General features: G+C 42.1%; 1 protein-coding gene across 3 annotated transcripts; it reads left to right on the top strand.

The window, feature by feature from the left end:
- On the top strand, positions 1-27,947 carry LOC119170504 (nuclear receptor coactivator 7). 3 transcript variants are annotated; one of them, XM_075887226.1, is made up of 13 exons: positions 1-271; positions 1,391-1,498; positions 4,315-4,398; positions 6,200-6,370; positions 7,906-8,129; positions 9,072-10,711; positions 17,209-17,362; positions 19,330-19,651; positions 20,806-20,916; positions 22,559-22,711; positions 22,829-22,924; positions 24,948-25,021; positions 27,290-27,947. In XM_075887226.1, the coding sequence occupies exons 1-13, from the start codon at positions 65-67 to the stop codon at positions 27,423-27,425; spliced, it is 3,480 nt and encodes a 1,159-aa protein (XP_075743341.1). In that variant the 5' UTR covers positions 1-64; the 3' UTR covers positions 27,426-27,947. The 3 variants fall into 3 exon arrangements, with proteins under 3 accessions (XP_075743341.1, XP_075743342.1, XP_075743343.1); XM_075887227.1 differs by lacking the exons at positions 1-271; positions 1,391-1,498 and adding an exon at positions 3,335-3,878; XM_075887228.1 differs by lacking the exons at positions 1-271; positions 1,391-1,498; positions 4,315-4,398 and having other exon boundaries at positions 6,223-6,357.

Below are 27,947 nucleotides of genomic sequence, written 5' to 3'. Positions count from 1 at the left end.
CGAGGGCCGGTCCTCTGGAGGTCTCCTCGAGCCACTCCGGGGACCCCTGGCTGAGACTGCTGCGATGCAGCAGTACCACCCTGCTTCCTTCCATGGGGGTCCCTCTGTGGCGGGCGGCCATATGGCAGCCATGTCGCCTGGCGTTGCGGCCACTGGCCAGACCATGCCATTGCTGCCCACTAACATGGTGGCATCGTCCGATGCCGGAGCTGGAAAGAAGCAGCTGAGCAGGACGCCCACACGGCCTCCGCCTGGCACTGTAGAATACGCTGTGGGTGCATGCAGGCTTCTTTATTTTTGGTAGATTGACATCATAGCCTTCAGGGTGTTGTGCACGGGGACAAAAGGCTGGAATAACTCTCCCCCAATGCGAGCGACTTTAAACCCCTCTCACCATATAAGACTAGAATGCTGCCGCTTCTGCCTTGCAACGAACAAACTTTTCATCCCCTTCCCTTGTGTGTGCATCGGTTGTACTCTTCAGGAGACAGTTATAGCACACGTACATGGTACCTTATAACTCATCTTCAACAGTCAACAACTTCCAAAGCTGTGTATGGGAATGTTGGCAACAATGACGATGATTTTTGTCCGATTATATGGCGAAAGCCTACCTTTGATGTTTTAAGGTCACATTGACGTACCAAAAAATGAGGTACCACAAGCTGCACGTCCACTTTGTCTATGTGGCTTTCGTGAGTAAAAAAGTGCAAATACCATGTGACAATGTGAGCTGTGCCTTGACCTTGTCCTGCGGCATTTGCGTGACACAAAGGAAAAATGTAGAAAGTGACGTTCACTAAAAAAAAAGTTCTCTGGGAGTAGTTATGCTACGCAAGAATAATCGCCATCTGACTTGCTGGCCATTTCCTTTCTTGAAAACCCAGCGCTGCCCACATTCCTGTTGGGAATGCTATAGGTCACACGCGCGCGTCGTTCGCGACCGCGAACTATCGGAACCGTGGTAATAGCGAGAGGAAAGTACTCGAACTAGATGATTATGGTTGTGTAGCAGAACTACTCTCCAAATACTCGATTTTTTTTCAGAGTGTTTGCGTAATAAGTGCCTGGCAATATCACCAATATGGCTTCTGGGTTCTTGTTCCTAATACGTAATCCCATTGGTGGTCCAAATCGTATTGTACATTTACCTCGATTTCTCGATTAGAAAACTTCTGCTGTACACGCTATTGATGTTCAAAACACACTCAAGCATTAATTTTTCACTTGTACAAATTGCTGTTCACCTGTAGTGTCCCTTTCAGGCTTTAGCGTGGTGACCCCATCCACGACACTGATGCCATTCTTTACGAGACAGCACACATGTGTTCTGGAAGCCATGTCTTAATTTCACATGGAAGCCATGTCATAATTTCACATATTCCTGCAGGTCAAGGCTTCTGACACGTTGGCTGGCATTGGTGCGAGGTTTGAGTGTACGCCAGGAGAGCTGACGACGATCAATCGGTTAACGAGCAGACTCATATTTCCTGGTCAGGTAAGTAGTAATTAAGTCCTCTACGCTGAAGAGGCAGTAGAACCGGTACTGTCATAAATATAACGAGCTCGTATATAACGAAACATTAGTTATAACGAAGTAAATGAATAGTCTTGCAATAGGCATAGTGTCAGATTGATTGATTGGTTGATATGTGCGGTTTAACGTCCCGAAACCACCATATGATTATGAGAGACGCCGTAGTGGAGGGCTCCGGAAATTTCGACCACCTGTGGTTCTTTAACGTGCACCCAAATCTGAGCAGACATAGTGTCAGGACTAGACATTATTAACAAAGTGTCGCATATAATGAACTTATTTTAACGCAAGTGCAGCTTTGTTGTAACCGTAGTTTTGAATGTGTTAAAAATGCAATGAAACATTGCCTAGCAATAAGGTCGGAATTAAATTATCGGCTTACTGGATGTCTTAAATTTACAATGCTGTACTGCGCGGCAAAACAGAAGAGGAGGGATGTGTGTATATCCTCTTATGTGGCTCTGGTATCTGGCATTGCTCTGTACAATAAATAAATAAATAAACAAATAAATAAATAAATAAATAAATAAGTAAACCAGTTTCTCGAAAGAAAAAGCTGTGAATATAAGCCTGATATTTTTTTTTATGCAGTCCTCATAGGCGTGCGCAGGGTTCTCTTTTAGGAGGGACGAAAGTTCATTGCAGCGCCACCCTCCCTATAAGGTTTGACATGGCACCCCCTTTTCCCAGGGCGCAGCAACCCCCCCCCCTCCTTCCTACGATATGTGGAGGACTGACTTTGCGCCGCCCTATCAGGCGATTAGGGGGGCGACTGCCCCCCACGTTCTCGGCAGTTCTGTCTGCCAAGATTCTTACCTGGGCGATTCCCATGCTTTGTATTCACTCGTGTTGATACATCTTGTACAAATCACAATGTGCAAACGTTGTATGATGCCACTGTGTTATACACAACCTGCCCTGAAGAGCATATTATTGAAAGGGAATCAGTTCAAATCGATAATTAATATTGTTTTGGCGAACTGCATGCAGAAATAGGTTTTTAAGATTATATGGTGACGAAAATTCATACTGTTGCTTCATATAAAAATACAGCTAGCATGTACGTGATACGGCATACGTATGTGCGACATAACCCGTTTTTAACGAACTCGAAAGTGCTGCGATAAGTGGACGTTATATATATGAGTAGTTCGTTTTATATGTGCATTGAGTCACCTTGATAAACGTGTACAGCGACCAAATACTTTTTTTTTCGTCATTAAAAAGCACTAACAGCCTATCCGGTCACAGGTTAGGCCTTGTGCGCGTGTTAATAGGGAGTTTTAGAATAGCGCACCGCGAGCCCTTGCGGTGCGGTCGCTGCCACTGCGCATGCGTTGTAACGCGAGTCGGTGTTTGCGTTTGCGGACCGCACGCAAAAAATCCGAAATTGCGTGCGGTAATGGCGGCCCGCATGTGGCCCGCAAGCGCTGGTTTCGAGGCTACGGTGTCGCTGCGATCGTGCGTTGCGGATCGCAGATGGGCAAACGCTATTCTAAAACTCATATGGCGGCCGCTACGCCCGCAGCGCTTGCAAACGGTATTCTCAAACTCCCTCATGCGACGCCCGCTGTGCGCTCGCGACGCAACGCAAGGAACTCGCGCCATTCCACTGAAGCGCGGTACCCCTCGCTAGTTGCGTGCAGCTCGTCGCTTACTCGGCTCTCGGCGTTGCACGCTGGGCCGTTTGCAGTCTAATGCACGCGCGTTCGTGCGTTCTTCGCGCATATGCTTCACCCCGGATCGCGCTCGGGTGCGGCAAGTATATAGCCTGTTCGTTTCGCACGACGAAGACGTGCATTTTGCTAGCAACACGTACGCAAGCGGCGCCTCGCACGACACCGGCGGCGAACTTTCGAACCGCAGCATATGACGTGTTTGTCCGCCGTCGCTCCGCATGGCTTAAACACGCGCTGCCGAGCAGAAGATATCTTCAGATGGCTGCGATAACGTTGTCGGTGAAAATGGCCCGCTCGTCGCCACTGACACCTCGCCTTCGCTCTTTTCTGGCGCTTATCTGTTAAGGCACCGCCGCATCCACGCGGAAGTCGTCATCAATGATTAACCGGTCGCTGCCATTACGTACCGAAATGCAGAACACCTTTTGCGGCACATCGTCGAGTCGAGCGTCACATTGAACTTTTATGCAACTAACAGCGTTTTGCATTTATGGCTTCTTGCGTTCGAAGGCAATGTTGTTTCGTTAGTCGTCTGCGCGCTCGGTGCAGAGGACAGCGCCAGAACAGCTTGCCGTACGAAAACCGAGCGCAAGGCTTCATGCTGCGTCCTTTTTCTTCTTTCCTTACTGCCGATTCTGCCACTGAAGAAACGCCCGGAAATGGTGAGCGACCTCACTCCCAAAATGTGCGTGAGGTGCGCGCTGCGGTGTGCGATATCTTCTTCACGAGTGAATTGCAGTGGGGCAAATGCGAGCACGTGCCTCTCGCATATGTTTTAACTTTTCTTTTTTCCCGCTCTGTATGCGCCATATTTTTAGCGCGACCGGTGTCGGAAGAGTTCGTTGTAATAGTATACGAGGCTTTGAAAAATGTCCGCTAAATGTGGACGCGGTTTCAATGGGTAGCATAGGAAAACCTCAGTGCATTGAAATACGGTCGTTATAACAGATGGATAGTTATATCTGGAATCGCTGTAAGTGGAATCGCTACACGCCCCTTCCTGATTCGTACATTTTGTTTTTTTATTACATTTTGCACTTTCAAAAAAATTCCTGTGCATATTTGATCGGTGAACCAGTAGCTACATTCTATTTACAGACCCTGTACATTCCTGTTAATAAGCAAGAATCTCAAGCTGCTGATGTGGCTGACGTGCGTGAGCACAGACTGGAGGACGACAAGGTGAGCTTTCATTGTCATTTACGATTTGAGCACTTATTGGAGGTTGTATTTATTTATTTAATACATACTGCAGACACAAAGGCCATGCAGGGTAGGTAGAACGCAATGAGTTAACAAAAGTAAAACTATCTTGTAAGTTGAACCATACAACCCAGAGCATACCTGAAAAAAAAAAACTGAGAAAAAGCAAATACTTTTTAAGTAAGCCATCCTAAACAATGCAATTGAAAAGTAGAACGATACCGATGGGTAAGTTGTTCCAATCATTAACGATGCACGGAAAAAACATATTTGAATAGGTTAGCCACCCTAAACAATGCGATTGAAAAGTAGAATAATACAGATGGGTAAGTTGTTCCAATCATTAAGGATGCACGGAAAAACAAAGGCCGGAGCTCAATTGCTTTAGTTTGTATTTAAGAAAGAACAGTTCTCGGAAGGCAGATGAAGATATGTTTTGCACAAGAAGGTTCCAGGAGAGGTTATTGCGAATTGTGACACCTAAATATTTACAGTTGGTGGCTTCTTCAAGTGGAGAGTAGCCCAGCATATAATTATAATTATGGAATATCTCCTTTTGGGAAATTGGTAAAACAACACTTTTTTCTACATTCAAGGTCATCTTCCAATGGGAGCACTATTGAAAAATTCAGCTGAAGCTATCATTCAGGCCATCTTGGCCACTAACGCAGGTGACTTATTTAAACAACACGCAGTAATCTGCGAATATCCTTATTTGGACATTTGGTTTAATATCAACAATGTCATTGAAGGACAGGAAGAACAACAAAGGACCCAATACAGGTGATGTCAACCTATATCCCTGACTGCTCACGATTTTTCAGGTATTCTGCTATCCAAGAAACAAGTAATTTAGGAATGTCATATTATCTTAGTCTAAATATTACTTTGGAATGAGTTGCCTTATTGAACACTTTGCTAATATCCAGAAAATGAACTTTATTTGATTATTATTGTCAATAGCAGAAGCAAAAGTGTCAATGGCAGTGACTAGTTGTGTGACTGGAATATCCCTTTCTGAAACCGTGCTGAGAGCTGGTGAGAATTCTTCTGTCATCAAGAAACTCATCCAGGGCTTGTGCAATAACATGTTTAATTAATTTACAGCAGGAATATGTTAGTGACATGAGGTGATAGTTATCTAATTGGACATGATCACTTTTTTTAAAAAATGGTCGCCACACGGGCGGTATTCCAGTCTTTCAGCAAGCTCAAACACGACATGGATGCATGAAATATAATGACAAGATACGTTGTAAGAGATTCGATCGGCATATCGGCAAATAAAAACGTTCAGAATATTATCGAGTCCAGGGCAAGCTTTAGTTTTCAAGTTGAGTAGCAATAAAGGCATTACGGTGTAACTAATAAGATTTGGAGAGCTTGTAACGGCTGTACCATCAATTGGGGCAGCGCGAACCCTTTCAGTTGCAACAACAACAACAACAAAAAAAAAACTGTTGAAGTATGCATTAAATTGTTCGGCAATGCCTAATTGTTCACTGACAACACCATTATATAGAATTATTCTGTGACACTGGTTTCTTCTTTTAACTCAAGTAATTCTAAAATTTAGTTGGCTCGGTTTTGATAAAGTTTAGTAGCGTTGTACTGAAATATCGTTCTTTTGAATGATGCAATCCATTTGCAAGGCTTGCGTTAACTTCCGCTATGACATGGTGTGATGCATGATTCTTTTTTAATATATTAAGTTTCGGTATTTCTTGGTAGTATAGGTACTTTAAACCTTTGGAAATCGCTTTTGCTTGTTCATTTGCAGGCATCAGTGGGTAACCATGGCACTGGGGCTGGACTACCCTTGCCTGGCGGGCGTCCCTGTTCGCCAAAGGCCACGGCATCGCCACCAGGCTCTCCTGCAGCCTTTATGGAACAGCAGCGACACCGTTGCTCAGCCAATGAGCACATCGAATCAGCTGAGTCAGAGAACAAGGCACATTAAGTGACACATTCAGTCAAATTAGATAGTGCAATTGCTCCAAAATAAGGACTCGGATTTCTTTTATCAAATTTAGTTCACACACATTGTATAAATTGCATCAGAAAATTTCGACTTAATGGGAGATATTTCTTTAGAAGTGGCACGTGCTTAACTTTTGTTTGAAAAAAGTTTGGATGTATTGCCAAAAGCTATATTTTGTATACGTGCAGTTGATATCAGACGAAAGATATAGTTCAACAAAGTGAAACATTGGGCCTTTTTTTCATAAGTTGGGGATCTCAAGTTCACCTCGGCCAGTGGGTCGCAGTCAAGAAATTTAGACCATTCAGGGTCAGAACGGTGAAGATGGCCGGAGCAAAAGGGGGATGAAATTGAATACAATCTCGACTAACATTGACTATATTGAACTATATTGACTAATATTGAATGGAACAACAATACCATTTGGCATATCTTATATATAGGTCATTTCTGAACGGAATCGAGCATTTGGACATGAAGAAACATATCAATACCGACCTCGGGAATCATTCAACTCTGTAGGCCAAGTTTGAAATATACAAATCTTGTTGCACAGTTGAGCCTCGACACATGGTGACCACGTGCAGTGCCGCACATATCATATGGGACAGAGGCAGCCATTTCCTTGCTGAAAATGCCATGTCTTTGAGACCCCAAGTATAAGGGATATGACACTTTTGATCGGCCGATTTCACTGCATTGTTTAGCTTAATAGAATGTTCAAAGTATGGTTAGCCCCTGTTTTAGTGTGGTAGCTTTCTTGTTTTTTTGGCGTCAACTACTTAGCAGCCTATATCTTTGTACTTTGCCTGGCCTTGAGGGTAATCTTGACAGGTGCGTACACATACACCCATGCACATGTACACCCACCCACATGTAAATTTGATAGCTGACTTTTAATAAGCCACATGCTGCAGTCAGGCCTTGAATGTATACCTAAACGCGCATAATATAACATTCCACAGTTTAAAATATTCTAAATATTTTCGAACCACATTCTTAACCAATCTGTATATTATACAAACACTGGGCTTCATTTCTTGCATATTCTTATATGTGCAGGGTTGCACAACTTCATAATTTTTAATGAAGCCAAACTGTATCTATGTTGTATATAGGTTAATTATGAAACGTGTGCATAAATTCTGTCAAGTTGTTTAGAGGCTTACCTTTATTATGCACAATATTTGTTACTTGCTGGTATTGATAATTTCAGATTTACTTCATGTCCAATAATCTTTTATGCATATATGTTTAGATTCATCCATAATAATTGAATGTTGTCATGTTTCTGAGGGCTTCCAACGTACTGATGCCGTCCGAGGTAGCCCTTTATTTGGACTTCAGGAGAAAGCTACTGACTGTAGATTTATTATTCGGGTTGGAAAGTTGGCGTGGAAGTTGTTCCAGCTGCATTGACATTTTCTTTGTTTGCGATGACAGTGTTTCTCAGGGTCCTTTGCACAGCTGCTTACATTTTTTTGGCACTTGTTATCACGTTGCAGGATAACATGGACATGTTCCTGAATATTTCGTCGCGACACATAACGGATGGTCAAGGGGTGGTGATGGGAACGCTTCTGGTAACTCCAAACAACGTGATGTTTGTACCCAACGTGTCTGATCCACTCGTCATGGAGCATGGGTCGGAATGCTATGAAGTGACTGCTCCCATGGACATGGTGGTGGCCGCAGCCATCTACAACGACATTACGCACATGCATGTTCGGTCAGTGCTAGTTCATTACAACCCTTAACAGATCTTTATGCCAATCAATGACTAAGAGAAAGCTAAGAAGATTTTTCAGGCTGAGATAATGAAATACCAGTCTAGCTGTCTTTGATTGCTGCGATTATGAGCTATGAGCTGGAAACTAAATTTCCACAGAACTTGGGTGATACTACCTCACTACTAACAATGAAGGGAAGTGTGCAGAACCAGTTTTATGGTTGAGTTGCAAACAATTCTCACACTGTATTAGCCATCCTGTCAAAAGAATCTATATAATAACAAAGTCTAAATGTATATATGAAATATATATTTCTATGTATTATAAATAAAAAGCTTTGGTCAGATCTCTGCTTTGAATAACAGATCAATGACATAGCATGCAAGCTAACACACAAACTTGCTCAAATACTTTTCTATTCTCCACGCATATGCCCGCAAGCAAACAAGCAGCCCATGTAAATTGGCTGCTTCATTGAAGTACTAAACCTCGTACTTTATGCCTGAACACAGAAAATATTTATGTTTTTAATGTGTGCTATGGGTCAAACGTGTGGCCTTTCTGAATACCTTTCTGAACATATGCTTCTAGCTGAAATCTGGACATGTGGTTAACAGCCATTTCATTTTTGCTGTCTTGGTCCTTACGCATTGCTTCATGAAACTAACCTTCATATGGGAAGGAATTCAACATTCATGTGGGAAGGAATACCGTCCGAGCTATAGACTGTTAAAGCATCCAGGCAGTGATAAAACTAGCTTAGGTATAGTATAATACACAAAAGCACAAGTGTAGCTCGCATATCTAAGTAAACCCAGGAAGGAGTAACTATCTTCAAACGTGAGTGATACCATGGTTGGAATGAACCTGTGGTAAATTAGCCATAGCTTGTAGTGCATATGCTTATGGTATGTGAACGCCGCTATTTTGGGGCTGTGCAGTGACACGCCTGATGCTGCTGCCGGTGTTCAGTGGGAAGAACCATACCGGCCTGCCCATCACCGGCTGCCCCCCAAAGGCCAGGCTAGTGTCAGTGAGAAGATGTCGGAGCCAGTCAAGCCTTCGCAAGAATATACTACCGAAGCATCTCCTGTTCCTTCAATGCAAGGTGCTAATGAAAAGCCTTCCTCAGACTTGTCTTGCACTGAGCAAATTCTTGAAGCCAGACCTGGTCAGATGGTGAGCACTGAGAATAAAGTGATCATCATTTCTCAATTCAAGAAACGGGAGGAAGGCCTGCCCTCTAATTGTCAAGTCAACAATAAAATGACAGAGCCAAATGTCCAGACTCTGAACAGAGCTCCTGCAACAGTGTCTTCGAATGTGTGTGTGCCAGAGTGCAAGCCACCAAAAGAAGTGCACAATACATTCAGTGCAGACCCTGTTGGGAAGTCAAACAGTCTGGAACAAGGGCAGCAACAAGACACGAAGCAAACCTTGCTGTTAGAAAGTGACGTGCAAAAGCCAGAAGCAGTCGTAGAGTCTACTGAGCAGAGCGATGCACAATTAAAAAGCAGTGACAAGTTCACATCAAAAAAGGGCCCGTATTCTGAGCCACATAACGAAGAAGTGTGTGCACTACAAGCCAATAAATATTCTAGTTTGGAAGCAACAACTACCCTGCTTGGTAAAGTAGAGTCCGGAGTCAGAAGCAGTGCTGCAAAAAAACTAGCTGCAGATGTAGGACCAGTTCCAGATGCCTGCGAAAAAACTGCGAAGGCGTCAGCTGAGGTGAGCAAGCAGCTGGAAGCTGCCGCTGGTGAAGCGGGCACCGGGGAGTCTAATAATGTTGTGCCTCTTGTTACTCAGCTTGAAGTCGAATTATCTTCTGCAACTGTCCAGGTGGTGAAAGACGACCGGGCTGGTGACAAGCTTGCAACCAAGCACATAGAAACTCTGACGAACCTTCAGGAAAGGTTGCCGACCGATTCAGCAACACCGCAAAAGATTCTAGCTATAGAAGAGAGTGCAGCAGCCAAGGAGATAGAAAGAGAGACTGCTGATGAGTACTTGTTAAAGCCTATCAACAGGGCGTCGGAGTCTCAGCCAACAGTGCGTGGGGAGCCGAACAGTGGTGGTTGCTGGGGAAAGGGATCCACACTCCTGCCACTGTCATTGGGTGGAAAGAGCTTACCCGAGCCATTGTGCCTCTCCTGCATGCCGAGTTCAACGCTTGAACTAAGCTCGACAAACCATGTGCCAGCCACAGAACTGTCCAGTGTTGCCTCGACGGAGAGCATCCCTGTATGTATGAGGGAGTGGGCTTCAGCGGATGATGGCGTTCCTTCTGACAGGTCCCAGGAGCCTGCACATGAGCAGGTACTCAAGGAGCTCTCGAGTCCAGTGGAGTTAATATCCTTGAGCACACACTCCATCTCCAAGACGATTGCATCATCGCCTAAATTAGAAGCCAATTTTCTGCACAGTGCTGATGATCCTGTGCCATTGACACCTACACTGCAGTTGCAGACCAAGCAGCTGGCAGCGGATGAAAAGAGGCCCTCTTTGCAAACTGGAAATGCCAATGTCTGGCTCAAGAACATGGTTGAGGAAAAGCCCGAGCTGTTTGCAGCATTTGATAGTGAGTGTTTGGGATTTTCCAGCTTTACAAGTGCTTACTTTGTTCACATATTTACTTTGTTTGCAAATGTATGCACAAGATAAGGATACATACATTCATTAGTAAGGCTGTGTACTTGCCAAGTGCCAAAAACAGCATGAACGTATTGTAATTGGGTATTTGATACTTTAGTTAATCAGTTGTAAAGCAATAAACTTCTATAGACATGCACCTCACCTTTGTCATTAATGAGCAGAAAAAGTTTAAAGGCCACTGAAGTACCCATTCGCATACTTGCTGCTTTCATGATGACTGAGAATGTGACTAGTACTGTTTGATTCCAGTCATTCTGCTCATTAAGATTTTTAGTAGTAAAAAGAATTTATAGCAATTTTGATGTTTAACCCTATCTCTACTGCCAGTGTACTTACATTGACACTGCCGAGTATTGTAACTGTTATGATTTCATCAAATTTTTATTTCAAGATATTTATTTATTTATTTGTTTATTTATTATACCCTCAGGGCCCGAAGGCATTACAGAGGGGAGTGGGTAATACACAGATACAGTGAGTTAAGTTAAAGGCAATATAAAGCACAAAACATTTCCTAATTATACAATGTTAGCTAGGTAACAAAGCAAATAACTACAGTGAACAGTAATTAGAGACTGGTAAGTTATATAAGAAAAATCCTAATGTACAATGTTAGCTAAGGTGTTTTTGAACAATACTTGGTTTTGTATACAGGAAATGGAGTCGGGCAGGTGGTTCCAGTCTGTGGTTGTTCGCGGAAAAAATGACTGTGAAAAGCGGTTAGTCCGTGCATGGGGTATCCTGACTTTATTTGAGTAGTCTAAACGAGCGGAAATGTAATAAGGCACTTAAATGATTCACTGCATAGTTCAGGGTGATAGATTATTTTATGAAAAAAACACAGACGAAGAACTTTATGACAAGACGCTAGAGATGGTAGGTTAAGCCTCAATTACATGTGTGTGACACTGGAGGTACGGTTATAATCGGATAGTATGTAACGAACCGCGTTATTCTGAACTACTTCAACGTTTTGCATCAGGTTGACTTGGCTTGAATGCCAGAGTGATGCCGCATATTAAAACTTCGGACGAACCGGTGTCTTGTAAAGTAGTAGATTTAGTGAAGAAAGCGCTCTTGAAAAATTACGTCGAAGGTACCCTAATGCCCGGTTAGCGTTGTTGACGACGTAATCGGTGTGAGTGTTCCAGGTAAGGTCAGCTGAAAGGTGAACACCTACGTATTTATAACATGAAACATTTTTTAGAAGCGAGTTTAGAGTAAGAAGGTAGCTCTTGAGAAGTTCGGGACACACGCATATAGTAGACCCTCAGAAACTGCACATGTAGCAAATTGGCATGTCCTGGTTTAAATTAGCGAAAGCAAAGGCTTGCAGAGTTGTGTAGTTCTCCACAGACACATGTTGTAGCGGTCTCATAGCGGTCTGCAGAAAGACATAGTATTGGGTGATATACCACGTCGCCATGTCGAGGTGGTGACGTCCGGTGGTGACCGTGATTTGCTGGGAGAGATCGGAAGTATGCTTCTGATTTTCGCTGACACTCGATCCTACACTCTCACTTTTAGAAGAACAGTGATTCAGTAAACTCATCAAATGTGCACTGATAGCCAGCCTCTTATCCCTGAAGCCATGCTGGCTCCTCTTGCCTTTTGACACTCTATCAAACGGAGGTCTTCACAGGCGAAATCATCCATACTTGCAGCCATAGTGAAACTGTCGAAGTGTCCTAACATTTCCAAAGTCCCCGGGTCCTCAGCACCTCGAAGGCATGACATTGCTCCCTAATCTTGTATGGTGTGTTGAGGTTTTCCTTCATGACAAGAAAGCTATAAACATCTCTGATGATGTCCTTTAACAAATATTCAACTTTGCGTTCATTGTACATTTTTGTGTTTACACTGCCACAAAGCTTGTACCTTTTCATTGTTTATTGTATTGCCGGTCAGTGTACACATTTTGTCAGGCAATTGTGCTCTGTTTGTTCAGCCTTCTTTTTCCTCGTACTTGGGTCCCCTAAGAAAACCTTCAGTGGTGAGCATATTTCCATAGTTCTCTAACCAAAGCAGAGCAGTCCTAGCAAGAAAGAATGCGGCATTTATGAGCTTTGCCGATGCACTTTAGTTGTGACAATGGCTCACTCTTTCGTAGTGCTTTAACCAGTCGGCCACGTATTCATTTGTCGTACCTGAAAATATGTGTGATTAGCTACACAGTAGCTAGATTGTCTTTGTCGGTGGCCCCCTTGTTTCATGGTACTGGTTGCTGCATGGCTATTGCCGGTCAGTGTGCCTTCTCGGACGTCGGTCATGTAATCTGTGTTCCAGAGGTAGTCTGGCCAGGCGTAGGCTTTTTCAGTCTGTGAAGGTGTTACCTAAGAGCACTGGGTACCCCGCACCTCTATTGGAACTGTTATGGATAATATAGGTTTACCTACAATGAGGCCAATGAAGCGGTAGGCAATAAGTACGATCAGATGCTGCATATCACCGAATCCCTCCTGTCTCTTTCATGCTCTTCTAGCGCTGTGTTACAATATAAATGCTTGTGCAGAGGGGGCACACATTATGAACAAAGTTTTACTTACATTGTAAGAACATCACGTGGGAACGATCCTCCCAACAATGCACAGCGCTATGGCATGCTTGTTTCTGATAGTCCGTGCATTCTCGAAACTATCATTGTCACACTTCGACTAATAGTAGGCTCTCGATCATTCGAACTCTGATGATTCATACTTTGGTTAACTCAAACAAAATTAAATTTTTTGTTGGCCCTTTATTCGTTCAATGTATTTAAAAGACTCTTAATTCAAGCTCGGTCAATTGGTCAATTCATACTTTTCGCAGTTCCATACTGGAAAATATCTGCTGCTTTTATTTTTATTTACAGGTACCTTACAGGCCCTTGGTTAGGGCATTGAGTAAGGGGGGCTAACAAAGACATGTACAACAAGTAAAAGGGCGAAAGGTGCCAAAACGTAAGCTCGAGACATGAGTAACAAATAAACAAGAAATAAGTAAGCATAAATTGACATCATACATCGTTACCAAAAAACTAGAAAGATGCAGTTCATGGCACGCAGCATGTTAAGAAGTGTACAATACGTGTAAGTTAAATTGGCACAAACTGTGGTATAATACACTGGGAAAATCATGAAAGTGCTTACAGGAAGTGAGAACAGTTCGTCCTAAGCAAACAAAAATAAAGCACAAAAAATAAGGGGGCAATAAGCGCATTAGAAAAAAACTTTTTGCACAGCATTATGAATGTCATATACATACAAGAACGAAGCTGTGAACATGAAATTATCAACCAAAATGTAAGACCAATTTGTTGCGGAAGGAAACAGGGTTAGTGTCAGATACCAAGTTATCGGGAAGATCATTCCACAACGTGATGGCACGAGGCAAAGTGGATGCGTTAAAAGAGTTCGTTTTGCGTACATGCGCGAGAAACTAAGACGGTTGTGTAGTCTACTTGATAAATAGAAGGGTCGTTCAATTGGAAGTCTGGTCATTTTAGTGCTATTGACGTATTTATGAAAGAGGCATAAAAGAGAAATGTTGCAGCGAGTGGATAATAATTGAAGTGAATAATCCATTTTAAGTTGTGTTACGCTGCAGCAGAAATTATAATTGCGAGAAATGAATCGGACTGCCCTATTTTGAACTGCCTCGATCATGTTGGTTAAGTAATTTTGGTGGGGGGACCAGATTGCTGAGGCAAATTCAAGTTGAGGTCGAACAAAAGTTTCGTAAGCTAGATTTCGGACGTTAACGGGGGAGGAATGTAAGTTACGGCGTAGGTATCCCAGTGATCTTGAGGCATTTGCGCAGATGTTAGTGATGTGAGAGGACCATGAAAGATTTTGTGTGAAGTGTAGGCCCAAATATTTGTATGTGGAAACATGCGAGAGCGGGTCATTATTTATACGGTATGAAAAAATGGAGGGGTCATGCTTACGGCTAATTGAGATGGTTTTGCATTTTGATGCGTTTAGAACCATTTGCCACGTCTCACACCATTTCATAATTACATCAAGGTTTTTCTGTAGTGCGTTATGATCGTTAACATTTTTGATAGGGTGGTAGATTATGCAGTCATCGGCAAATATTCGTATGAATGATGTGACGCCATCAGGCAAGTCATTTATAAATATAAGAAATAGCAGCGGGGCGAGCACGCTGCCCTGTGGCACCCCGGAAGTTACATCACATATTGACGACGAATCGTTATTGATGACAGTGAACTGTTTCCGGAGAGAAAGAAAATTTCGGAGCCATGATAAGGTTAGTGAGTCTAATTGAAGAGCAGATAGCTTTGAGATTAGGCGGCAGTGGGGCACACGGTCAAACGCTTTCGAAAAGTAAAAAAAAATGCAGTCTATTTGGAGGTTATTATTCATACTACTATTTAAAAATTAGTGTGCTTATGTAATCTTAACCATCTAAAAATTAAAAATAAGCGCATTGGGCTTTCAAGGCTCTGCTAGTAAACAAATGTTATAAATGGAGCACACACATGGTAACCCATGATTATTCCCAACTGGTATAGAACCTTGTGCTGAAGACATATGTAGCACAGAAGCAGTAGGCAATTCATGATTTCTTTAAAAGGTCTGATCAGTAGTAAATGGCTAATAAACTTGTAGACCTTACACCTCTGCTTTCTGTTCATTGGGTGCAGTAAAAGTTTAAAAACACTTAAAAAAATTTAAATTTGACAAAATAAATTTGTCACCTTGCCCAGAGTCCTATATCTGAGAACTTCTGATAATACAAACATCTTGATAATTCAAACAAAATTCAGAGGTTTCTTCAAGTTTGAATTAAATAGAGTCAACTGTATGTTTAAATTTCGAAAAAAAAAAGAAAAAAAAGCTTTATTTCTTTCTACACTGTAATGCAGTTTCATTATAGAAATGCAGCAATTATTAACAGTGGTCATACATTCACACAGCATTTATTGGCCATAAGAAATAGTGTCTGCCAGATGTGTTGCAGTGGGCCCCCACGTCTCCCGTTGTTGACGTAACGCTTACATCAGCACAAGTTCCACATATGCCGTGTCCTTCTCCAAAAAACAATCCTTATTTTCTTGAACATGTGGCCACCAAAAGCAGAGAATGAATTTCAGACAGTGTGCTAGTTCTGACTACAATGTGAACGCAACTCCTTCCAAGAGTGCATTATGCTTCTTGCCGATACTAATACTTTCCATGCACGATGCTTGCACAATAGTGGAATTTTTGGTGCCTAGTAACCGTAGCTGTTGCTCACTGTGTTCTAGCATTCTTTTGAGCTTTACCCACTTCCTGCTGTGAGCTAGTCGCACCCATGTACAGCACAACAGACTGAAAGAACTTGCGTACATAAGCCACTTGAAGGGCTTTCGGTCTGCCAGAAGCTTCTAAACCTGTTGATTGTGGGATATAAAAGCTAATTTTGTGTGCCCCAACATTATGCTACTGTAGCTGCCTCAGAACTTTTTTTCTTGTTTTTTTTAAAGAAATGGAAGCTTTCTTTTTCTTCTTTTTGTTGTGATGCTGCAATACCTATGTGCTACATGTAGGTTTCTACTGTTTGTTATGCATGGCTTTTGAGCTAACTATGAATTCACAGTTGCTGTGTGATATGCTTGAACAAAACATACTGTGATGGGGTTTATGGTCTTGAATCTCTTGAAAACCGGACGTAGTTGCACTTCAGTGCAGCATTAATTTATGTAATAAAAGCCATAGCAGATGACGCACAGCTAACTATGCCTCTAGCAGTGAATGCGCTTGGGCCACAAATCATTGCGCGGTGTTCATCCCAACGCTCCGCAAAATATAACTACCTACTTCATGTTGCTTGTAACAGTAACCGCGCCTGTACAGTCATCAGCAAGCTTAACAGGAACGCTTCGATGCGTGACCTGGATTATTTCGACTGATGTCAGCCACGAAGCACTGGGCCCTGTTGCCGAGTTAATAGCTTGGTATGCTTGGATAGTATGTCAGCATGCATGGGTAACATCCCGGAAACAGATCCCAAAGCTACGCGATGACAGTGTCAATGAAACTGCTTCAGGGCAAGCTGTTGAGCGTTTGTGTTCGGCTGTACTGGTTCGGCTGTACATAACCAAGTACCATTGGTGATTTTTTGAAGAGTGTAATATAGTGAAAGAAAAGCACTCACAAAACATTCTTGATCAAGTTTCGTTACAAAATTTGGAATTTAACAGATAATATAACCACATAGCATATATTGTGACTGAAAAATATTTCCGTGAATAACTACAAGCAATGTGTGTTACTTGCGTTATGGTTTTGGAAGATGTTATGGTTGCAGGGGCCTAAAGTAAAATGGTATGTCATTCAATCATACACTGCAGGTGTGCAATTTTTTGTTTCATTTATGAACTGGGAAATGCCGACAATGCTTCTTCTTAACTTGTCTTTGTGCTTTGGACCATTGCAGAGCTGGTTCCTCGGCTAGCGCAATCATCAGAGGCGACACTGTTGTACTTGTGCCTACGCATGGGAAGACCCCTGCACAAGAATCAGTGCTCTGCCACTGCCTCCTCCAAGCGCTGCATACGGTCTCAGTACTGGTTCGGTATCCCACGAAATAGGTTTGTGATGCTTCCCTTGTTTGTAGCTCTTTAACTGTACGTTTTTAATTTAGAGTAGACTCTCAGAGAATGGGCATAGACTGATCCAATGTGTCAGTTATAATACTTCCTTGTATATTATGTTGCAGTTGGTTTGTTGTCCTTGAAAGCCCACTAGGGTTCATTAACTGAGGTGTGGGTTTTACATTGACACACCATAGCTATTTCTAAATTGACCAACTACATGCTCAAATGACAGCAAATAAACGATGGCAGCAATGTTGTTGCGAAGGTTAACCATAGCAGTCTTTGACAGCATAATGTGTAAGCAAGGAAGAAAAGTCATTTGGTCACAAGCGTGTATGATTGCCAAGGAGCTAATTGAGTGCTGGGAGAGTTGCATGCTGCCAGATCAACTTAGGGTGAAAATGGTGAGAACTGTGAAGACACTTGTGAAGGACCTTGAGGGTAGCAATAAATTGATTAGTGGACATGTTGGTCAGACTGTGCTTTCAGGACAAATACTGACATCATAATATTAGTGAGTGAGCTTAGTGGTGTAGTACTGAATATGTTAAAGCGAGTTGATATAAAAAAGTGTTAAAAATGTTAGTGTGGCTTTACTGCACATTGATTGCAAGAATTATCGGAAGGTTGCTTTTGGAGGGACTTTTAAGTTTTGCAAGATTTCACGAGACTAGTCCCGAGCGTGTTCATTCATGTGCTTGCTACTGTGGTTTGGCAATGTGCCAGCTGTGTTGAGACAGAATGCCAGAAATGTTATACTCATGGACACCAACCTATCAAGTGCTAATTTTATAAAAGGGAAAGTATCCCCAAGAGGGAATACCGAAGAATAAGTTGAAAATTGAATATAGCTGAATTATTCGGTATTGGGCAAAGCATACAGCTGCATAATGTGAGAAAGAATTTAAAAGTACTGGCATGGTAGAACACTTAATTTTAATGCACTGTTGATAGAGCAGTAGTTAACATGACGCAACATTGAACAAACACTGGGAAGTACTAGTATTATGCTAGTAAAGGATGTAGGCTTAAAGAAAACTATATGCCAAATTTTACAAAATGTAATGAATTTTTTAGCATATATTTAATCATAATTATAGTTCTAGGTAATTATAACTATATAGTTGCTGAGCTCTTCAGCTTCTTGTTAGGTTGCACTTGGTAGTCCGAAGAGGAAGTATTATCACCCCTAACTTGTACGCGTTCATTTCATTTTCTTCAACTTCTGCTTTGCTCTCTCAACATGTGCACTGATTTGCCCAGTGTGGAATGCAAAATCTACAATAGGCGAGTCTGTTACGTGACTAAATGTCACGTAACAACTAGTCATGGTACTGAAATTGCATATCATCACGTAAAGACTAGTCGTGCAACTAAATATCAAGTAACATTATGTAATAAGTAGTCACGTGAATAAAGGTCATGCAGCATCTACTTGGGTTACTAAAGTTCGCATATCACACAACCTCTAGTCAAGCGACTAAGAACCGTGTAACATTTAGCCACGTGACTAAAATCACACAAAATTGCATAATAGCTAGTCACACGACATATTTATGCCAGAAAAAGATGTTGCAGCTAGTCATGAGGCAAAAATTACGTCATGTAACAGGGAGTCATGTGACATGTCTAGTCAAGTCTAGACATACTTAGTACTACTAGCAAAAAAATTACACCTCTAGCAAGAGCTTAGCATTATTAGCAAAGTTTAGCTAGGTCAGACACTTAACTTTTCTGATTGTTCCAGCCTTATATCACTGCTGCGAGCTGCAGACTTTTTTTTTTATTAGCAAAAAAAAAAGAACTTTAATTTATGCTGAAATCACAATTAATGTGTGCCATTAAACTGTCTTCAATTCATAGGGCTAGCACTATTTTCACTTGCTGCTGTAGAGTTTAAGGTGGCCAGCAAATATGCGGCTTTTTTCTCATATAATCCTTTGTTGCGCCATATCTTACAGAGCAGACGAGCTGTACTACTTTTTGGAAAAATGGGCGCCTTCGGTGTATGGTGACGTGCATCGAGTGGACATGGCCAGTCGTGGATTCGAGCCATTACTCGAGCCTGCGGATGAGGAGGAGGCTGAGATGCACACTGTCCAAAGCCATATTTTGGGTACGATCAGTGGTGAAGGAGGACACGACACTCCTGACATGAGCAGCAGCAGTAAGGGTCACCATGCTTCCAAAAAAGGCCACGGTGGTGCTCTGCGCTTCTTCAAGCTTTTTGGCAGTGCCGCGACACCACCTGAAGCTGCTTCAGCCTCCCCGGGTGACTTGGAAGCAAGTGTCATACACCTGTTTGAAGTTGCAATGTAGAAGGCGGTTGAAGTCGTTCAGTTGGTATGTTACTTTGATGTGAGGTACTAATGCAGAGGTCAGGTACAAGTAGAGAGCATGGACGTAGCAAAAGTGTGGGTTAGAAATTAGCATGCACCGGTTTTTGATTTTTTAAAAACAGGGCTGTTTAAGCTGGCTATAGCTCTGCATAGCTTTTGCACAAAAATGAGCATATATGCCACAGACAGAGAGTATATTCCGAGCAGCTCCTAACACTGCATAGCCAAAGGTGTGAACATGAGGAGTGATGTGAGAGAGGAAAAGAGGTGGGGTTAGGGTACCTGAATCATGGAAAAGCCTTTTGTAATACAGTATATAGAATAGCAAGGGGATGGGAAAGAGAAGTGAGGGTGAGGAAAATAGATGAGGGTAGGTTGTGGAGAATGGTGAGGAAAAAAAATGAGATGGCAAACTGCAGCATAACCATGTACTATCAGTGTCAAATGAAACTCCGACAGTGGTAAACATTAGCGGTGGGTCATCGCGACTGACAGATGCGAACGTGCGTTTTGGCAGCAGTGTGCATATACGCACCTATTCATGGTAGTGACTGGACGGCGCAAACTATTCTATTGCCAATGCTTGCCGCTGCTCGCACTTTATTTGACACTAGTTGCATAGCATAGTATAGCAAGGGATAGGAAAAAAGAAGTGTGTGCTAAGTAGCTCCCAGCATTGCATAGATAGCCATGCACAGTAAAGTATACCAAGGAAGTGAGAAAGGGAAATGAGGACGAGCATGGTGAAAGAGTAAAGGATAGCATAACACTGCTGTATTGTAGAAAGAGGGAATTGAGGGTGAAGAGATTTGATATGCCATTGAGGAGGAAGGGAGATGGTAAACCAATGCATAGTATAATACAGAAAGGGGCGGGGAAAGGTAAGTTAGGTTGAGATGAAGTGACATAGGGTGATGAGTGGAAGGCCGCCAGCTCCACTGTTTTCCCCGTCAGCGCGCCACTAGTGCGTAAGTTCCCAATTATTTTATTACTTAGCTGGTACTGAGCAAGGTGCGACCCAGTTATTGTGCGTTTTTTTTTTATTGTTCAATTTTCTTTTCTCTGTGTCTCTAATTATTTTTTCATTGTTCTACACAGGTGGCGTTTGGGAGTGAAACACGCAAGGTATCTCCAATAGACCTGACTGACCTTCCTTTGCCCGAGTTGCTCGATTCCACGGAAATATTTACCGAGGAGCACCGTCGGGAGGTGTGTACAGAATCTTTAGTGAGGTATACCCTAGAGTTGCACTTGCATGGCTCTGTACAACAAACTTGATTTTAAAAGGATCAAAACAATTTTCCATCTAATAATGTGTGGCCGATGGCTGTTGCTTCCATTGCCCTTTCTTAAGTGCCATATACAGTAGAACCTTGCTGTTAAGCTCCTCGCCGCTACGTTTTCCCGGCTGGTACATTGTTTTCTGCTGGTTCTAGCATAGCTCCCATAGGATCAAATGTATGGGAACCCTGCTGCTAAGTTGCAACTGCGAGACTGTTCCTGTATGATAAATCGTGAGGTGCGCTTTGAGCCAGTCAGGCAACTATGGAAGAGAGCGACCACATTGACTGTACACAGCTTGGCCTGACTTGACTGTATGATTAGCCACATGAGCGGCGCAAGCGGCACATATAACATACTTTTGTTTACCGCGAACAAAAATAATAGCCTTCGAGAAACATATTGCAAGTGAGGTGGCTATGATGCAATTGGTCTTAAATTTGTTTTTGGCATTCGCGAAAAAGCCGAAAAGATTGACATTTGTTACTGCTTTTCCATTTGCACATTGGCGCATACTCACCTCTGTCTTTATTTGTCAGAGAAATTCAAGACGTTCGCAGCTGGGCTCTCCACGTTGTTGTGTTGCGTGTGCCTATTTCTGTTACCGGTACTATAACTAGTGTCAAAATAATTATGTATGCAGATACATTTCTTTGCATGATGCCATTTTCAGCTCTGCGGTTCTATTCGTTGGCTAAATCGGGCCCAACTAAACCAATGCGTTCTCTAGTGACAAAGGAGTTGGTATAGCAGGGGTCATTTTTTTTCAACAATTGCTTATGGGGGCACTTTGACACCTGCAATACACACATCATTTTCTATGAACCATGGTGGCTCGTAGACGCTATGCCAACAGTGCTACATTATCTCTTGGTGATCCCGACACATCTTCTGACAATCTCGCAAAGGTATCTTCAACAGTGATCACATACAAGGTGTCGGCTGTTGTGTAATTTATTTAAAGATATGGCCTTACAGCTGCTTGAAAACTTTGTCCTGCTTTGGCATGAATAAACGGACCAGAAAACACTGCTCGCTTTTTTCAACTGTAAACATAGAAATAAATTTCTGTACCACTGAATATTTTTTTTCTTGTGCTTTGTAGTTTCCTGGCTCCTGCATTTATTTCTTAGGATCTCTTTGAGAATGTGTCATTAGGGTTCTGCTGCACAAGTCTCCAGAGTAATATTTCGAAATTTGTATTGCCCTGCTGGGCACTATTGCAGAAAATTAAAACATTAGCAAAACGATTGTTTATAGAACTCCCAGCGTTCCCTATGCATTAGCTTAAAACGACATGAAGGAGAAAGGCACCCAGTATGTTAACTTTACCATTGCTATCATCATAATTAAACTTTGAACACCAATTTATACAAAAATTTAATTGTGGTATATTTTATTATGGAGCTGAAATGAAACCTAATAAAGGAAGCCAAAGCATGAGGTGAAAATTCAGGTATGTGGTTGAGATTGCAACCACAGTTTTGCAGACACGTTTGTGATCGAGCTTTGCTACATGCCGTGTGGACTGTGGTAATTTACTTTGGTGCATGTTTTATTCCTGCAACAGCTGTGCAAGCACCTTCCAGCACGTGCGGAAAGTTACTCCTGGGCGCTTGTGTACAGTACGCTGAAACATGGCTTCAGCCTCAAGACACTTTACCGCGAGATGCTCAAGACTGAATCACCTATTCTGCTTACGGTCTTGGACACTGAAGGGGCTGTAAGCTGGCTTTTCCGTAGAGATTCTTTCCTGCCCCTCCCTTTTTTTTTCTGCAAGGTCAAGTGTCTGTATTGTGTTAATAAGCTAAACCGTAATTAGTTTTGCTTTGTTGCACAGGTTTTCGGCGTTCTAACATCGTGTTCCCTAAGGATGTGTGAGCACTTCTATGGCACTGGAGAATCATTTCTGTTTACCTTCCACCCAGAGTTCAAGGTAAGTCTCTCCAACGAGTGTGTGCCATTTATTTCTAGTCTTTGTCACAAAGCCCTACTCAGAGAAGTAGGCAGGTATATTTTTGTTTCTGCTCATTTAAGTTTAATAAACTTAAAACCTGCAAGAGTAGTACATGATGGCATAAACAGGCCCTATTTGCCTTGCCTTGTCAGTCGATAGCTTGGCTTCAATTCTCAATGGATGCCTTAACCGTGCTGCAAGGAAAAAAGTCTGTGCTTGTAAAATTGGCTGTTTCATATTAACCTGGAATGCCTACTGAAACTACAGTTGCGAAGAGCTCACTATGCCAGAACTCTTCCTTTTTTTAATCGAAGTACCGGCTATGTTTCAACAGTATGCCCACCTGTGCAGCTGTAGACACTGTTTATGCCAATTTCTCACTCGCAACCAACGACACCAATGCCATAATTGCTGGAAAACGAGCTCTTTAATGCCAGCGCATTAACAAATTTATTGCGAGACTGCCGTTTGCAACTTGTACATTTGTTGTTATAGTATAATTATCAAGCTAAAGTCTATCGGCAACTCAGTCACGGTCAAGTTGCAATAACATCCATCACCTGCAATAAAGGCTCGCAGGGTTCCCTAATGCACTTGCCTAAGATGACTTTAAGGTGAAAGCCATCTAGTGCTGTCATCAGTAATAGACAAGCAATAAATTAAAGGTTTTAAGCAAATAGCAATTTTGTTGAATAATTTCGAATACAGGAGTTCAGATAGCGCTGTATATCACACATTACAAAGAAAAGTGAGCTTTTTTGTCATGACTCAACTAACTTGCACAATACTTTTTTGGTTTGAGGTAAGGTGGAAGGAAATTAATATAGTGGCAGAATTCTAATAGTAATAGAGCCCAAGTTATAAGCGGTAAGGTAAGTTGAGCTTTAAAATTGTCCAAACTTAGCAGATATAAGCCCTCTTACCACATTTATAAAATAAAAAAAATGATGTGCGGGTGTGCTTGTCAACATTGAAGCGTAGCTTCGCGGCTGTGTGCGTTTTTTCTTGAAAGGTGGTTCGACAGCATTGCGTTTCATACTGCAGTAAAACTATCTCTTCAGAGGGTTGCATGCGGTGAAATGCATGCAACGTCTATTTGTTTTGAGAAGTTTGAAATTTCGAATAATTTAAATTCATGTAGAAGTGAATTGTAATGCTGTTATATATGCACTTGAGCGTTCGAAGTGCTTGAATATTTGCACATTCATAATTAGCATCTTATACATGTATGATGATAATGAACATCTTTGCTTTCACGATGATTTTCTGTGCCGCTCGTTTCAATGATGCCAACAGTCACTCTTCCTGTTTGATGACATGCATAAGGCTTTTGCCTTTAATAGTGCCAGAAAATGCTGCATGTCCTAGGCATGTAGATTTTATTGAAGTCTTGCAGAGCCACCACACATTTCCCAGGCAAACAGCCATTGGCAAGTATAGCATAGGTCAACAGCCGTGCATAGCTGCAGGTGAGAAGATTGACAGTCAGCAAGGTGAATATAAGTGATGCATAACTATTATAGATAGTAATGTTACTTTTGAGACTACCACTTAGTGTGAAAGACTATTGACAGCATTCTGCTGTTTTGCTTTGAAACACTGCAATAAATGCTATTGACAGCATCGATAGTTCACCTGACTGTACTATTAATAGTCATGAAATTCTTGACTAATTTCAGAATCTTGCCATCAGCAAGCTTGTTTACGCACATTGTTACTCAAAAGTGTTGCCAAGCAATAGGTGCCTTGCACCATTTTACATTATCCATAGTAGTTACCATAGCACAAAGTCATCGGTGCTATTCGGTTATCGTACTACTGATGGTAAAGTATTGACTCGAATACTATTGTTTTGCATCATTAGGCAATGCACCCACATGAAATTCAGACAATGGTGTGTCAGAAGGAGAGATTCACCTGTGTTGATGTACGATGAAAAATTCACGTTACTGCTTAATATGGTTTAGGCTGATATACTTCTCTTCCCGTGTGACTTGTGCAGCTGTACAAATGGACCGGTGAAAATGTCTACTTCATCAAAGGCAATGCTGATTTTCTGGCTTTCGGTGCTGGAGAGTGAGTACTGCTCTAATTATCCACCTTGGCTATTTTATTAAGCAGTGTATTGAGCTGCTGGTAATAAAGATGCAGGTTCAATAGGAAGCTGCATTTTATTGCGAACACAAATGTGAAGGCACATGTGCATTGATATTTCATATCATGTTAAAGGGGCCCTGCAACATTTTTGCTAGTATTCATCAAATGGCTTTATTAAAAGGACCTATTGTTCCATGAATCAGCTGTTGCAAAAATGTCCATCAAGTATGGGCAAAGCTACAAAGATTTGTCGCACGCTTCAAGCACCTTCTTGCTTCTATCGTGCACTGAAAGCTACGTAGGGAGTACGATGACAACGCGGCAAGAAGATGCCTCCCTTTGTCAGCACGTATCATGAGCTTGAGCACTTTTTTTTTTTTTTTGAGCACGAGGCTTACTTTTAGTGGGACCATGAGCGTGCATGGAGGCACATCGTGCCATGGTAGCTATGCAGCTCACAATGCTCAGATTACTCAATGACCATGGACATTGGGTATATGGTACAGTAATTTAGGTATATGGCATCATTTGTAGAAAGAAAAAGATGTGGTTTCTAGGTGACTGAGAATTAATTGTGAATTTCAGGCCATGTGCTCATAGGTTTTTAGGAGCCTCGACTTCGGGTTGGCAGCATTTTCTAACCATGCTCAAAAAGTGTTGCGGGGTCCCTTCAAGAACACTGCATGGCTGAATTCAATGTGAAATGAGTTTTCACCACGTCTAGTGTGGTGGAAAATATTGTATAAGCGCTGCTTTTCATTTCACATCTTCAGTGCTGTAACTCCATCGCACAGCTTGAACTACAACATACTGGCCACTGTTCCCAACTATCGAATATAGCAGAACAGTTTCGAAAGATTTTGCGCTTTTGTCAGCTAGGTGTTGTGATTTGACATCCCAAAACTACAATATAATTATAACGAAAGTCATAGTGGAGGGTTCCACAAAAGTTGACCACCTGGGGTTCTTAAACATGTACCGATTACACGGGCCTTGTGCATTTTTGCCTCCATAAAAAATGTGGCCGCGATGACTAGGATTCGATGCCGCAACCTTTAGGTGAGCAGTCGGGTGCCACAACCCCAAGACCACTGTGGTAGGATCGTCAGCACCTTTTAAGGAAAAAAAAAGGATCTAGCAAGTTAATTTAGTCGTTTTCACATTACAGTATCTACTTGCAAAGAAGCGACAGCCATATTTTGTTATGTCTGAGCGCGTGTAGATAAATGGAAGGCATTCTACACAGAGCAACACTATTAATCTGTTGCAGTGAGATTTAGCGTGGCAAAAGCGTCCAGTTGTCAACTCCACAATGTTTTTTTTCTAAAGGTACCAAAAAATGTCTCACTCATAAGGAAGCACTTACCTGTGAGCAGTTTGCTGCCTAAATAGTACATACCACAATACGAGCTGGATTCAAGTATGCCACATAAATAGTACATATTTATAGCATTTGTTCATAAATAAGCAAAGTAATATTGGAGCGGTCTTTTTCGCTGGTACAACGTAACGTGTAGGCAATCTGTGAACTTTGTTTATCTGCTGCGGTTAGCTTTCGACATAAACGTATACCTATAGTAGAAGAAGCGTTGCTCCCGAGACATTCAAGTACCTTCATAGCCAGAGTTAAAACTGTTTACTTATCATTCGTTGAAGTCTTTATTTTTATGGGCATGCTTCAAAAACAATTTCACCTTGCAAAATTATCCCAGTTGAATTCTATATACTCATCCGAGATAATTTCATGAGGTGCGATTGTTTTACGTCACACCCACAAAAACATGAAACTGAGCAACTCCCAGACCTTAACCTTCAATACAGTGAAAACTAGGAAAGCTCTTGTAGAAGTAAGTCGTGTACGTGGAGTCATGTACCAGCAATACTTGTACAAAGCTTGTAATCATGTGCTGATTATGATAAGACTTAAAAGCAGGCTTTGCACTTGCAGTGCCAGCTGTACCATGTATGCCAGAATGGGCAATTTTTTTATGCCACCATTAAAGTAAACGATCTAATCAACCAAACAACCATGCATGCAGACACACTTGAAAGCTCACAGTTGAAGAATTTCGCAAATAACTACCACGCTAGCATAAGCAGTTGTCAAGAGCTCATGTAGAGCCCTCCAATGCAGCACCTCCAATATAGATGGAGCGCCAACACTGCATCTCTCACAATGAGTCTCAACACTGTTTCAGAATGTGGGTCAACATTGGTGTTGACGTCTGCCATTCTATGAAATCGCAGTGGCCAGTTTGGGCTGTGGCTAGACGGCGACCTGTTCCATGGGAGGAGTCGTCGGTGCAAGACTTACGATAACGACGTGCTCTCTACAAAGGAAGACTTTGTAGTCAAAGCAATCGAGGCCTGGGGCTTTGTATGAACCGCAGGTCGGCAACCAGAGCGTGTCGACATGCTTCCACCTCCCATCTCGCAACTGTGAGAGCAGAGGAACAAGAGCCAAGTAAAAGGCATCCTCCCCTCCCGTCAAAAAGCATTCAACGTGATTATTTATTTATTTATTAAAATATTTATTTACATTTAATTAAATTCACACATTTAAGCCAACTAGCTCACTTGTTGATTTTCATTTCGCCAGACTGGTATCTACTGTTGCTTTCCCTTTGCGTTTGCTGCCACCCTGGCTCTGTAATTTTAGCTGTGGCCAGTTATATATTCTTTCGAGGGTTAACGAGAAGTAGACTCCTATTTGTAATCTAGGATTGCCATTTGGGATCCACATAGGTGTTGTCGGAGTAATAGGTAACGACTTCAGGTGTTGTATCGCGTGTCACTGCAATATGTGATGACAATTGAAAAACGAGAGTGTAAAATGCAGTGTTAGGCAAAAACAACGTTTAGACCGCTCATTTTGATAAGAATAAAACGGTTTTGCAACATCAAA

Source organism: Rhipicephalus microplus, chromosome 2 (assembly GCF_043290135.1).
Source record: "Rhipicephalus microplus isolate Deutch F79 chromosome 2, USDA_Rmic, whole genome shotgun sequence".
Lineage (NCBI taxonomy): Eukaryota > Metazoa > Arthropoda > Arachnida > Ixodida > Ixodidae > Rhipicephalus > Rhipicephalus microplus.
This window is presented reverse-complemented; position numbering and strand designations above follow the sequence as displayed.

What these genes read in the sequence shown, in the direction of transcription:
- LOC119170504 (XM_075887226.1), top strand. Translation starts at nt 65, where the DNA reads ATGCAGCAGTACCACCCTGCTTCCTTCCATGGGGGTCCCTCTGTGGCG. An exon ending in GACTCATATTTCCTGGTCAG is followed by an intron (nt 1,499 to 4,314) that starts GTAAGTAGTAAT and finishes TTCTATTTACAG; the next exon opens with ACCCTGTACATTCCTGTTAA. An exon ending in CCTCCCCGGGTGACTTGGAA is followed by an intron (nt 19,652 to 20,805) that starts GCAAGTGTCATA and finishes TGTTCTACACAG; the next exon opens with GTGGCGTTTGGGAGTGAAAC.